Consider the following 13,815-nt stretch of genomic DNA (forward strand, 5'->3'; position numbering starts at 1 on the left):
CATGACAGCAAACAAGAGGCAGACATCTCCAACAAATGACAGAATCTGAGACGAGTACCTCTCTACCTATGCCAGGAAGGCCTTACTGTTTATACCTTATCTTAGGCATCATTTGTGCTGTAAACCTCCAGGGCTACAGTCTTGCTGGCAGTCTTGCTGGGAGACAGAGGCTAGCGGGGGGGCGGGTACACATAAACCTTGCACAGATGAACTGGGCCCAAAGGGCTGAAACATGTCTGATATCAAATTGATGAGGTTTGAATAATTATGAGAGATGCCAGCCACCAAACCTCAAACTCGGCTATGATTTATATTTACAGTGTAACATGCCACCAGGACAGCGTTCTCATGTGTATGTATTTTATTTTTTAGAAAAGTCCACCTCTTAAAGGTAGCAGTTGCACTGCAGAGCCTTGCCTGTCACTGTGCCTGTCAAATGGGCAGTTGTCAACTCTGAAACTGTCCCGTACCCCTGTAGAGCAGGTGCTACAGATTAGGCTACTGATAAAGCAGGGCTCAGGTGTACACTATGCTTTTAGCAGTGAGTTTATGAAAAGGAGCTCTGATTAGCAGATCTCCCTTCCTGAGATGGAATGACCTGGATCATTTTACTTGTTTAATAAACATAAAAAGCAGGGCTCCTACACCCTCGCCAGATGGCAATCCATCACAATGATCCACCATGAGTGGTGTGCACTATGGATTACATGGTACCCAACTCGTGCTTGGGAAAGTATGCAGGTACATGAATAGATGTGAGTGGCGGAGTCATAGAGTTTCAACACAGTCTGACCTATTTTATCTCCCTCTGCAGCTGTGGGGTTAGTCCTGGGTGCTTGCTCCACCTCACCTTTTCCTTTCTTGCTGTGGCAAGTGTTCCTTTGATTCTGCTGCCCCGAAGGGCTGGCATCAGGGTTGGCATCCGACATGGAGAACAGTCCTGACAATCCGTACCTCTCAGGAGTCCTTAACATGTCAACCAGAATACCATACTGCAGAAAATGCAGGGGCTCTTGCACTGTAGTGCTAATAACCCAAGATCAATTACATCAATTTGTACAACTCAAAAAGTCTGTTTAAAAAAGACACATTTAATAAACATTGCACATTATTGTGAATGTGTCTACTGCCAAGCAGGGTAAGGGACATTGCCAGAGCCATAACTAAAAAAGAAACATTTAAAAAACATTTCAAGGAATATAGGGTTGGTTGTCTAGTGGAATCGGTCAGCATATTTGATCATTGAAAAGATACAACAAATGTATTAAAAAAGTACTTCTTCACCTTTCAGTCAATCAGTGCACTTTTGTTTAAAGCCATTTGATGAAATTGCACATCAGTTCATATTCATAAAGAAAAAGCACTGGCACAGAGGCTTGAACCCCGCTACATGGATTCTCTGTCTCCAAAGCTCCACAATGCTAATGCTCTAGTGATGAAGTGCCCTCATAGGGTGCACACATGTAAGCACAATATAGTGCATCATTGTGTACTGAGAAATGCCATTAACTGCCTACACTTTTAAGGCTTGAGCTGACAGACGGTGAAAAGGCTTGTCAGTATGGCTAAAAGGCTTGTCACTATGGCTAAAGGCTTGTCAATGTGGCTAAAAGGCTTGTCATTATGGCTAAAGGATTGGCTAAAGTCTTGTCAGTATGGCTAAAGGCTTGTCAGTATGGCTAAAAGGCTTGTCAGTGTGGCTAAAGGCTTGTCAGTATGGCTAAAGGCTTGTCAGTATGGCTAAAATGCTTGTCAGTATGGCTAAAGGCTTGTTAGTATGGCTACCCCAATTTAAGGACCGCACTCCAACTAGAGGACCTAACAAGGCAGAGAAGAAAGCTCCAAGCTAGTTGGCGCAACTCGCCCACCGACAACAATAAAGCCAATCTAACCCAATTCTCCAAATCCTACAAGAAGGAAATTATCAACACAAAAAAAATCTATTCAACGACAGAATCACTAATGCCAAATCAAATACTAAGGAACTATTTTCCATCCTCCGCAAAATGGAATCCCCCATTCAACCAGCCGACACTGTCCCCAAGGACAAGATATCGTGTACTAACATACAAAATGCCCTATCGAAGAAAATATCTACCCTCCAACACAAAATAACCAATAAAAAGGACTCTCTACCACCCGCTGATCAACAAATCCCATTGACTACTGAGCCTATCACCATCCCGCCTTTTAGCTTCAAAACTATCTCTATCATCGACACTGAAAAGGTCATCCTCTCCCTGAAGCCATCCAACTGTACGGGCGACAGTTGCCCAGCACAAATAATAAAGGATGCAGCTAGAGACTTAGCCCCGTTTATCTCGGAGCTCATTAACTCCTCCTTCAAATCAAACACAGTACCGGCCAACCTGAAAGAATCCTGGGTCCTCCCCCTACTTAAAAAACAAACCCTTGATCCATCTATCCCAGCCAACTATAGGCCCATTACCACCATACCTTTCCTACTTAAAATTATCGATAGAGTAGCCTACCTCCAAATTCAAGACATCTTGGAAGCCAACCATCTACTAGGCTTTCGGCAATCGGGTTTCTGTCCCCTCCATGGCACTGAAACAGCCTTGCTAGATCTTAAGACTAAAATTGAGGAGTTAAAGGATAGTGGAAAAACAGCTCTGCTATTTTTACTGGACTTGTCAGCAGCCTTTGACTTGGTGGATCACGCAGTTTTATGCAATCACCTCAGGCTCGTTGCCAACTTCACAGGGGAAGCTATAGCCTGGGTCCAATCCTTTCTAGCCAACCGGACTATTAGAGTTTTCTCTACATCCACCTGCGCTGATCCTATCCAAATAACATGTGGAATCCCACAGGGCTCTTGTGTCTCACCCACCATGTATAACATTTTCACCAAGCCATTATTTGACAAGTTGGACAGACTGGGTGTCACCTACACAAATTATGCAGATGACACTCAGATCCTAATACCCCTTTCGGGCAACTATGAAGCAGACTTGGCCTTGGTGAATACGATATACATCCTCATTCAGGCATGGATGGCTACCCATGGCCTCTGCCTGAACGATGATAAAACTGATATCTTGCTCCTCGGATCTGATCATAACCTAAAAAAGCTCACCCGAACTATGCATCCTTTAATATTGGCAACATCATTAAGGTTATGCCAGAGAATAAAACTCTAGGATTCTACTTGGACTCCTCTTTCACCCTTAAAAAGCAAGTGAACTCCCTCTCCTCCTCAACAACCTACACTTGCAAACTCATCCGAGCTACCAGACCGTTCCTGTCCAGCGCCAGCTGCCTCACTTTGGCCAATGCTCTTATCATGTCTAGACTAGACTATTGCAACACCCTATACTCAGGAGCCAAACAGTCTGTCACTGACAAACTCCAGAGATTGCAAAATAACACCCTAAGAGCAGCACTGAACACCCCACACAGAGAGCATATCTCTAAATACCGGACAGAGGCCCACTGGCTAAAAATCAAGGACAGAATCCTCCTTAAAACTATCTCTCTCACTTCTAAATGCCTAAATAATCTAGCATCTCTGTACCTATCTGAAAATATCAACAGGAGATCCTCAACCCGACCTATGAGAACTGCTAACACATTCATGCTTGAAATCCCTAGATATAAACTGACTACGGCGGGAGGATCCAGCTTCCCTGTCAAAGCTGCATAATCATGGAACACACTCCCATTTGACCTCAGACGCCCACTACCTTACGCCAGATTTAGAAGTAACGCTCTCAAATGGCTTCACACTAATGATAAGTAACCCCCCCTCTAGCCTGATCCTGCTATGCATATGTTAAGATCTCCTTCTATTGATGACCCTGGCAACTGTCTGTACTGTATTATATATTGTAATTTACTCTGTACTTACATGTATGTACTAGCCTATGGTAGGCATTTTAACTAAGCTCTGAGACTTCTTGTACTGCTGCGCCCAGCTGCCCAAGGGCTTGGTGCACATTATGAAATAAATAAACAAACAAACAAACATAAAGACTTGTCAGTACAGCTAAAAGGTTTGTCAGTATGGCTAAAAGGCTTGTCAGTAAGGCTAAAGGTTTGGCTAAAGGCTTGTCAGTTCAGTATGGCTAAAGGCTTGTCAGTATGGCTAAAGGTTTGGCTAAAGTCTTGTCAGTTCAGTATGGCTAAAGGCTTGTCAGCATGGCTAAAGGCTCGTCAGTATGGCTAAAGGCTTGTCAGTATGGCTAAAGGATCGTCAGTATGGCTAAAGGCTTGTCAGTATGGCCAACGGCTCATCAGTATGGCTAAAGGTTTGTCAGTATGGCTAAAGGTTTGGCTAAAGGCTTGTCAGTTCAGTATGGCTGAAGACTCATCAGTATGGATAAAGGCTTGTCAGTATGGCTAAAGGCTTGTCAGTATGGCTAAAGGTTTGGCTAAAGGCTTGTCAGTTCAGTATGGCTAAAGGCTTGTCAGTATGGCTAAAGGTTTGGCTAAAGGCTTGTCAGTTCAGTATGGCTAAAGGCTTGTCAGCATGGCTAAAGGCTCGTCAGTATGGCTAAAGGCTTGTCAGTATGGCTAAAGGCTCGTCAGTATGGCTAAAGGCTCGTCAGTATGGCTAAAGGCTTGTCAGTATGGTTAAAGGCTTTTCAGTATGGCTAAAGGCTTGTCGGTATGGCTAAAGGTTTGGCTAAAGGCTTGTCAGTTCAGTATGGCTAAAGGCTTGTCAGAATGGCTAAAGGTTTGGCTAAAGGCTTGTCAGTGCAGTATGGCTAAAGGCTTGTCAGTATGGCTAAAGGCTCGCCAGTATGGCTAAAGACTTGTCAGTATGGCTAAAGGTTTGGCTAAAGGCTTGTCAGTGCAGTATGGCTAAAGGCTTGTCAGTATGGCTAAAGGCTCGCCAGTATGGCTAAAGACTTGTCAGTATGGCTAAAGGCTTGTCCGTATGGCCCAAGGTTTGGCTAAAGGCTCGTCAGTTCAGTATGGTTAAAGGCTTTTCAGTATGGCTAAAGGCTCGCCAGTATGGCTAAAGGCTTGTCAGTATGGACAACGGCTTGTCAGCATGGCTAAAGGCTTGTCAGTATGACTAAAGGCTTGTCAGCATGGTTAAAGGCTTTTCAGTATGGCTATGCCATTTATATGGAATTCTCTACTCTCTGAGATGACTTCTGTTCTGGCAAGCAAGTAAAGCCAGTCTATGCAGGTAACTGCCTGATGCTCTTCAAGCCTTAGATTAGCACACAGAGCCTTTTAGCGCAGGTGTGCTTGATACAATGATAGCAGAACACACTATGAAAGGCAGTCTATGATGCACCATGCTGGCTGTGGCCAAACACTTGCAGGAGAATGGTAGAGCGCATGCGGATATGAACTTAGGTTCTTTTAGGTCTGTGGAGAATAGAGGAAAAAAGAATAACTCTGCGGCAGGAGCCTCACTCACTGAGATGCATGCTGTATTATTTTGGCAAATGCCACATCTGTGATTGCCAAAGATTGCACATATTCATGCCAAGACGCTTTAATTAATAATGTGTACGTACAGGTGAGCAAGAGAATTCGACAGGAAACAGAGTCAAGTAATGCATGGAGTGAATACATCCCGACGCCCTCCTATTATGGGCTGGACTCGCTGGATCCTGAGAAGCATTTCTTTATCATTGCCTGTCTTGTGGCTTTTCCTTGGCAATCCTGGGGAAATTCTGTGGGATTGCCATGATAAAATGAAAAACAAAACTGGTACTCCAGCCAGCCGAAAACGCTCAAATTCCACCCGTGCTGCTCTTTCCCCTTCCAGCCTCCACCCTAATATGAATAGCCCCTTTCCAAACCCCATTTCTTTTATTGCTAACTGCAAGTTTCTCTCAGTGATTGCTCACATGCGGAGCAAAGTAAAATGATGGCTTGTCATCTCTTAAAAGCCTGATTGCTACAGTGTGCCATGTGCGATATTAAACACATATTCTGGACCAGATGCAGACCCTACTCAGAGGAATCTCTCAGAATCTGCTGGGCGAGCTTACACCAAGAACTTGGAATATTTGCAACCCTTTGTTCCCAGTCTGTTTCTTGTTTGGCAGCACACACCCGTCCAGCAGTTTCCACACTCCGGATCTTCATTGAAACCTCCCTTTTCTCCATGCAAAGGTTACGGCGGGTTCAGAAGGCTTGAAGCATGTCCTAAGGGACAGAGCTTCCCGTTTCTCTCCAGGGATCGGTGTAGACAGGGTCAAATCCGGGTTCACCTTAGCGATGAGGTGTTTCAGGCACCCTGAAATCAGATGGCTGTTATCCCCATGTTAAAATCAGCTGAACTCGTGGCCTTGGGAGTCCACAGGAATCCAACTACTGAGACAGAGTGGCCCAGCCTTTGAACCAGTGACCAGCTGGCTGGTATCTCTAAAAGTACCTTTATCTAACATTGGGTCCTGAAGAAAGTGGTATAAAAACAAACAACGCACTGAAACCGGTTGACCGTACACTATAGTCAGATGCTCAGCTAGTTACTGGTACCCGGAGAGGAATTATTTAAAAAAAAACATCTTTTACATATTACTTGCGTGCATAGTAGTGGAAGCGTTACGGTGAATCTCCTTCCACGTTTCTTTTAGTCCCGCTACTTTCCGCCAGACCTTTAATTGAGGCCATTTTTGTAAAACATGTATGCACTTGGACTTTGTAGCGTCATTTAATGGAGAGCCAGTCTCCTTTCTCTCCCCTCACCCTAGATAGGCGGCTCGTCATCTCTGTCTAGGGAAAGTCCACTCTTAAGGGTGAGTTAGTCATGATTGGAGGGTCAGGTTGGCTATTTGGAAGTTTATTAAACAATCGGAGCACGCATGATGGACCTGTAGCTTGTGTGTGTTTAGTAGGTGGGATAAGGTGCAGTTTACTGTTATCCCAGTCCAGTCCTCTCTTGTGTGTTAAGGATTGAAGCACATCCTACCCCCTGAGATGTGAAAGCAGAATGATCCACTTCAGCCAAGTCACACACAGCACAATGCTGCCCAGTGGCCATCACTGGAAGGTCACCCCCAGTTCAGAGCCAGGTGGGAAATGCACTGTGAGTGTGGAGGTGAAGGCAAACACCCTTAAACTCGCTGTGCTGTGTGTGACTGAGATCTGTAATCCTACACATGGACATTTCTCTTGAAACTGAACCCTTCTAAATATCATGAGCTCTCACACACCCAGCAACGAGCACAAGCCTGGCCACATGCCGTTTGCCTATGTGTGTAATGCTTTCGGCTTGCAATTCTCGAAAGACCCCCTACATAGGTTCTGCTTAGTGAAACACTACAGAATTCTCTATATCAACGGTATCGGTACCGTCTCCAGATATCTGGGCCTCCTAACTAACCCTCGAGATGTATTGGCCAACGTGCTGGTGCTATCAGGCGTATACAGACATATTTCTCTGTTTGTGGCTTTCGCAAATACCCCGGGTGCTCATAACAGTAGTGATCTATGTTTCAAAACCTCTAGTTTCGGGCACCAAACAGTGAACCACCTAGAACCAATCCTGATTCAACAAATGTACCATCAGCAGATCCCCTAAATTCGGCATTTGCTTTCCAGAGTAAACCCATCACATACACAGTTGTTGAAACGGCATGACCCTCATAATGACCAGCTTTCCCTCACTGCTGTCTCCATCAAGTCATGGATTATAATGAAACGCACCGTCTATAACCCTCAGACTAAGGAACCAACAAGAAGCAGACCAAGACGTTTCTATGGTGGTGCTCCCTGACGGAGGCTATCCACCTGGCTACTAACCTTTCATTTCACAGATTATTAAACATCTCTTCCGTAACCCTTGCTATCCGCCCCTCCCATCTATATCGCCCTCCTTAAGGACCCAGAGGTATATACCCACCAAATATCCTTCCACTTTGCTTTTCATGTCGTTGCGTGCAGTCGATTTACCTGGGGAACATGGAAGACGCCTAAAATCCTGGCCATTGGAACAGATATGGAGGACATGAGTTCTCCTATGATTCCCGCGGGCATTGACCCGGAATGGCATTTGTATCCAGGGATTGGCTTCCTAATCCCAGACAGCAGTTCCAAGACCCCTCCAATGGCTTTGATCTGAGACATGCAGGAATCCATGATCTGGAACCCGAGAGTGAGGTTTGGCAGCAGGTCCTGAGACTGGTTGATTTCTTCTATGGCAAAGACCATGGCCAGGACATCCCGGTAATATCGAATGTGAAACCTGCAAGGAAATGGGAAACGGGTTACATGTTGTCTGTGGCACGATATTGCTCTCAGCCTCTGCAATACAGACACCAATCATACATGTCTATGGGGGATGATCACATGCAGGGCGTGGTGAGAACTGGCAATATTAGGCTTTTACCTCGACTCTACTTTCACACTAAATAAACAAGTCAGTGTCACGTCATCCTCTACTGCAGATACTTGTAGACTGATCAGGGCGTGTAAATCCTTTCTATCTAAAGAAAGCTGCGTGATTTTAGCCAGAGCCCTTATTTTGTCCAAGCTGGATTACTGTAATGCACTCTATTTAGGAGCAAATAAGTGTATCCTCAAGAAAGTCCAGATTTTACAAAATAATGCACTTAGATCAGCTTGCGGTATTCCTAGGTGAGAGCACGTTTCGAACGTAAGGAGACAGAATAAATGGCTCTCTACTAATGTCACAATCACGCTCAAAACGCTCCCCCCCACCCACAAATGCCTGAATGGTGCAACCCTAAGTTACTTCTCAGAAAGAATTGTCAAGAAATCCTCTACCCGCCTCCACCACAACTTTGGAACTACCTCCCTCTGGCATTGAGAGAGGACCAACCTTTCTTGCACTTCAGGCATAACATCATAAACTGGCTTGTTTCTAAAGACACTTTACTTATCCATAAGCTGTTGATTTACACCGATCTCTTCGACACTGAAACCTTAACTCATGCCCTTTGTGATATTACTTTTCTACCACATTACTCTCTGTTTCCTCATTTTCGGACAACCTAACTGTGACGCAACCTTTTGTAACACTTTTTGTTCATACTGTGATTACTTTGTATAAATCAAACTTGTAACGTGTGCAACTACATCAACTGTTATAATGTCATTTACGCCTAATGTATACATGTTCTCGTGTGTAAAGGCGCCCAGATACCTTCGGGTTTGGCGCGCATTACAAATCAGTAAACAAACAAACAAACAAACATGTTTCTGCCACGTTTGATGAATAGAATTGCAGTGGGTATGCAGGATGAAGAGCCTAATTGGCATCACTCACAGTTCAGAGGGGCAGTAAATACATGGAGGTGATTCCATTACCACCACTTTTGCTGCACCTCTGCATTTGACCTTGAAGTGGATCATTTATCTCCAACCTGATGCCCAAGGTAAATGCTCCACTTTAATGCCAAGAATTGGTGGATTTGCAGCACAGCATTACTGTTCATAGGAACTCCGCCAAACACCCACCTGGCGCTCTATGGACTCCAACAATGGGGATTTACACTGCCCTGGCAGCGCTTGGAATCGCATGCTGAAGCCTCAGAACCGAGTGTGAGCATCAGGAAACTCATAATGAAGCCCAGTGGTTTGCAAATGATGAGGATTACCACATGTTTAAAGTTGAGCGGTAGTTACTGCACTCCCAGTCATGGCACCTACAAATGGCAAAAGCACAATCACAGGAACAAAAATGATGCTTCTTTCGGGTCAGTAAGAAATATGATCAGGACCTCACATCAGTGTCTACGAATCAACCTGACCACTTAACCACAAACGCACACCTGCTACTGCTAGTGATGCTGGTGTGTGGCGTTATTGGTGACTCCCACCGGGGGATGAGAATCGCGGACATTGCTTGTGTCAGGTACCTAATCGGGACGGATAAATAACTGGGGAGGCCGAGGTGAGAAATAAGTGTGGCTAAAACAACGTAGGAACTCAGTACACGTTCCGCTGTATGGAAAACGTGATGGTAATTTCATTACCGCCACTTTTACTATACCACCAAATTCCGAACCTGAGGGTAAAGTGGAGGATTCTCCTTACCTCTAAAATTGGGGGAATTACTGTGGCGGAAATACTCCTGTAGAACACTCCCCCATAATTGACATGGAACCCCATGACTCTTAAAATGGGGATTTACACTGCATTGACACCATTTGAAATCCTGTGGTAAATCCACAGGACTCAGCGGCGGTAAAAGGATGAGGCCCACAGTATTTTCATGAAATGAAAATGCATTTATTATCCATGAGACATTAAAGTGTGGAATTTGACCCATGCATGCGAGAAGCGCCACGAGGCGATGCAGCTCCTATCAGAAATGTTCTAGACCTGCCAATAATGCAGCAGAAGTAGGCGATTCCAGCTTGGAGGGGGCGTGATGTGCATGCATGCGAGAAGCGCCACGAGGCGATGCAGCTCCTATCAGAAATGTTCTAGACCTGCCAATAATGCAGCAGAAGTAGGCGATTCCAGCTTGGAGGGGGCGTGATGTACATGCATGCGAGAAGCGACACGAAGCGATGCAGCTCCTATCAGAAATGTTCTAGACCTGACAATAATGCAGCAGAAGTAGGCGATTCCAGCTTGGAGGGGGCGTGATGTACATGCATGCGAGAAGCGCCACGAGGCGATGCAGCTCCTATCAGAAATGTTCTAGACCTGCCATGTCATGCAGCAGAAGTAGGCGATTCCAGCTTGGAGGGGGCGTGATGTACATGCATGCGAGAAGCGCCACGAGGCGATGCAGCTCCTATCAGAAATGTTCTAGACCTGCCATGTCATGCAGCAGAAGTAGGCGATTCCAGCTTGCAGGGGGCGTGATGTACATGCATGCGAGAAGCGACACGAGGCGATGCAGCTCCTATCAGAAATGTTCTAGACCTGCCATGTCATGCAGCAGAAGTAGGCGATTCCAGCTTGAAAGGGGTGTGATATACATGCGTTACGCAGACCAGATCTATTCCTTAAATATTTCAGAGAATTAGACCGGGCGTGCATTGCCTCTTCATGTGGCTGTAACGCACACCTGAACACTGCAACTGCTGGAGAATCTGTTTACCTGACACCCGTTTCATGAAGCAGCCCACAGAATCCCACGGAATCCCACAGAATCCCTCAATCGCTCGCCTGGCAGGGCTCTCATGCTTTGAAACATATGTCCTCATGCCAGACGGGGACAAAAAGAATTTTACCCTTTATGAATCTGTTTTTCATTTTAAATTGCTTTTTCCATGACATTTGCATAAACCTCGAATGCTCCCGTGTAATGTAATGCAGGTATGTTTCTAATTGTACGCTTTTGTCCGGGTCCATGGTATCTATTCAGTCACCCCTTTGCACACCCACATGTGCAGCTCCCAATCACGCCTCTCAAAGCACGCAGGTTGGCTGGCCTGCTATTGAGGTTGGTGTCTGCCGTGTAGGCTCAGTGGACGATGTTTCCACAACAGGGATGTGTGTTTGACCCACTGTTTCATCCCACCGAGTTGGATAAAATGAGTACCACTGAGTTGGGTACCAATAAGCGTCAGTTATCTGTCTACAGCTCCAAGACGCCCTTGTTGTTGGCTAAGGTGTGCTTTGGAAAGACACCGGCAAAGCTATTCAATTGTGTGTAACTTATGCAGAAACAAACATGCAGCTGTAACACACTTCTCCAATCCCATATATGATATAACCTGCGGGCTGTTTGTGCGCTTTATAAATGCAAATCAATAAAAAATACAAAATAACGGACACCCTGATATGCACACAATAATAGACTGTCCTAAATCCCCAGGAGGCATCAGCTGTGGCCCTCCTGTACAGACTGTAATCAACAGTACAGACCCCTCACTGGAGACGGACTGTGACACTTTTCAACACAAGCTGCTCCTCCCCATCACAGAGTAGCTGGTGCACTTCTAAACACACTGTGAACATCTGACCTTACCCTCACAGAAGACGAACTGTGACACAGTGTGATAAGCTGCTGCTTCCCATCACAGAGTAGCTGGTGCACTTCTAAACACACTGTGAACATCTGACCTTACCCTCACAGAAGACGAACTGTGACACAGTGTGATAAGCTGCTGCTTCCCATCACAGAGTAGCTGGTGCACTTCTAAACACACTGTGAAAATCTGACCTTACCCCTCACAGGAGACGGGCTGTGACACAGTGTGATAAGCTGCTCCTCCCCATCACAGAGTAGCTGTTGCACTTCTAAACACACTGTGAAAATCTGACCTTAGCCCTCACAGGATATGTACTGTGACACAGTGTGCTAAGCTGCTCCCCATCACAGAGTAGCTGGTGCACTTCTAAACACACTGTGAAAATCTGACCTTACCCCTCACAGGAGATGGGTTGTGACACAATGTGATAAGCTGCTGCTTCCCATCACAGAGTAGCTGGTGCACTTCTAAACACTCTGTGAAAATCTGACCTTACCCTTCACAGGATACGTACTGTGACACAGTGTGATAAGCTGCTCCTCCCCATCACAGAATAGCTGGTGCACTTCTAAACACACTGTGAAAATCTGACCTTACCCCTCACAGGAGACGGGTTGTGACACAGGGTGATAAGCTGCTGCTTCCCATCACAGAGCAGCTGGTGTACTTCTAAACACACTGTGAAAATCTGACCTTACCCTTCACAGGAAACGTACTGTGACACAGTGTGATAAACTGCTCCCCATCACACAGTAGCTGGTGCACTTCTAAACACACTGTGAAAATCTGACCTTACCCCTCACAGGAGACGTACTGTGACACAGTGTGATAAACTGCTCCCCATCACACAGTAGCTGGTGCACTTCTAAACACACTGTGAAAATCTGACCTTACCCCTCACAGGATAAGTACTGTGACACAGTGTGATACACTGCTGCTCCCCATCACAGAGTAGCTGGTGCACCTCTAAACACACAGTGAAAATCTGATCTTACCCCTCACAGGATATGTACTGTGACACCGTGTGATAAGCTGCTCCTCCCTATCACAGAGTAGCTGGTGCACCTCTAAACACACAGTGAAAATCTGACCTTACCCCTCACAGGATAAGTACTGTGACACAGTGTGATACACGGCTGCTCCCCATCACAGAGTAGCTGGTGCACCTCTAAACACACGGTGAAAATCTGATCTTACCCCTTACAGGATAAGTACTGTGACACAGTGTGATAAGCTGCTCCTCCCCATCACAGAGTAGCTGGTGCACTTCTAAACACACGGTGAAAATCTGATCTTACCCCTCACAGGATATGCACTGTGACACAGTGTGATAAGCTGCTCCTCCCTATCACAGAGTAGCTGGTGCACTTCTAAACACACGGTGAAAATCTGACCTTACCCCTCACAGGATATGCACTGTGACACAGTGTGATACGCTGCTCCCCATCACAGAGTAGCTGGTTCACTTCTAAACACACGGTGAAAATCTGATCTTACCCCTCACAGGATATGCACTGTGACACAGTGTGATAAGCTGCTGCTTCCCATCACAGAGTAGCTGGTGCACCTCTAAACACACGGTGAAAATCTGATCTTACCCCTCACAGGATATGGGCCGAGGATCATTCTTAAATGTAAGCTCCAGTGAAGAATATTCTGAATGCACCAGGAACATTCCCCCCAAAATCAGGTCTCCTTCCTTGGAATACATGCTCTGCTTCCAGGCCTGGAGTTTGCAGGCGGGCTGCAGAGCCCTTTCCTTGACCAAGACGAGGAGGAGCACGGCACAGACCCAGCCACCCATGGAACTGGATAATGATGCGCCTTACAGATAGGGCAGCCCAGTGAGGAGCAGTCACTTCTATAGTCTTCCTAGAGGAGGTGGGTAGGCAGCAGGAAGCTCCCTCCTAATCCCGGGAATATAACCTAGTGC

The 13,815-nt window shown here is 45.9% G+C and overlaps 1 protein-coding gene across 1 annotated transcript in view; it reads right to left on the reverse strand.

Moving 5' to 3' along the window:
* LOC138562532 (extracellular calcium-sensing receptor-like) overlaps positions 1 to 13,593 on the reverse strand; it is a 120,548-nt gene extending 106,955 nt beyond the window's left edge. The window contains exons 1-2 of the mRNA XM_069642777.1: positions 13,481 to 13,593; positions 7,882 to 8,173 (exon numbers count right to left, since the gene is read on the reverse strand). Of these exons, the coding sequence (XP_069498878.1) occupies positions 7,882 to 8,173; positions 13,481 to 13,593 (405 nt within the window). The remainder of the gene's footprint in view (positions 1 to 7,881; positions 8,174 to 13,480) is intronic.
* Positions 13,594 to 13,815: the final 222 nt, after the last annotated feature.

Source organism: Ambystoma mexicanum, unplaced genomic scaffold (genome assembly GCF_040938575.1).
Source record: "Ambystoma mexicanum isolate Mex_15411 unplaced genomic scaffold, UKY_AmexF1_1 Mex_scaf57, whole genome shotgun sequence".
NCBI classification, from domain to species: Eukaryota; Metazoa; Chordata; class Amphibia; order Caudata; family Ambystomatidae; genus Ambystoma; species Ambystoma mexicanum.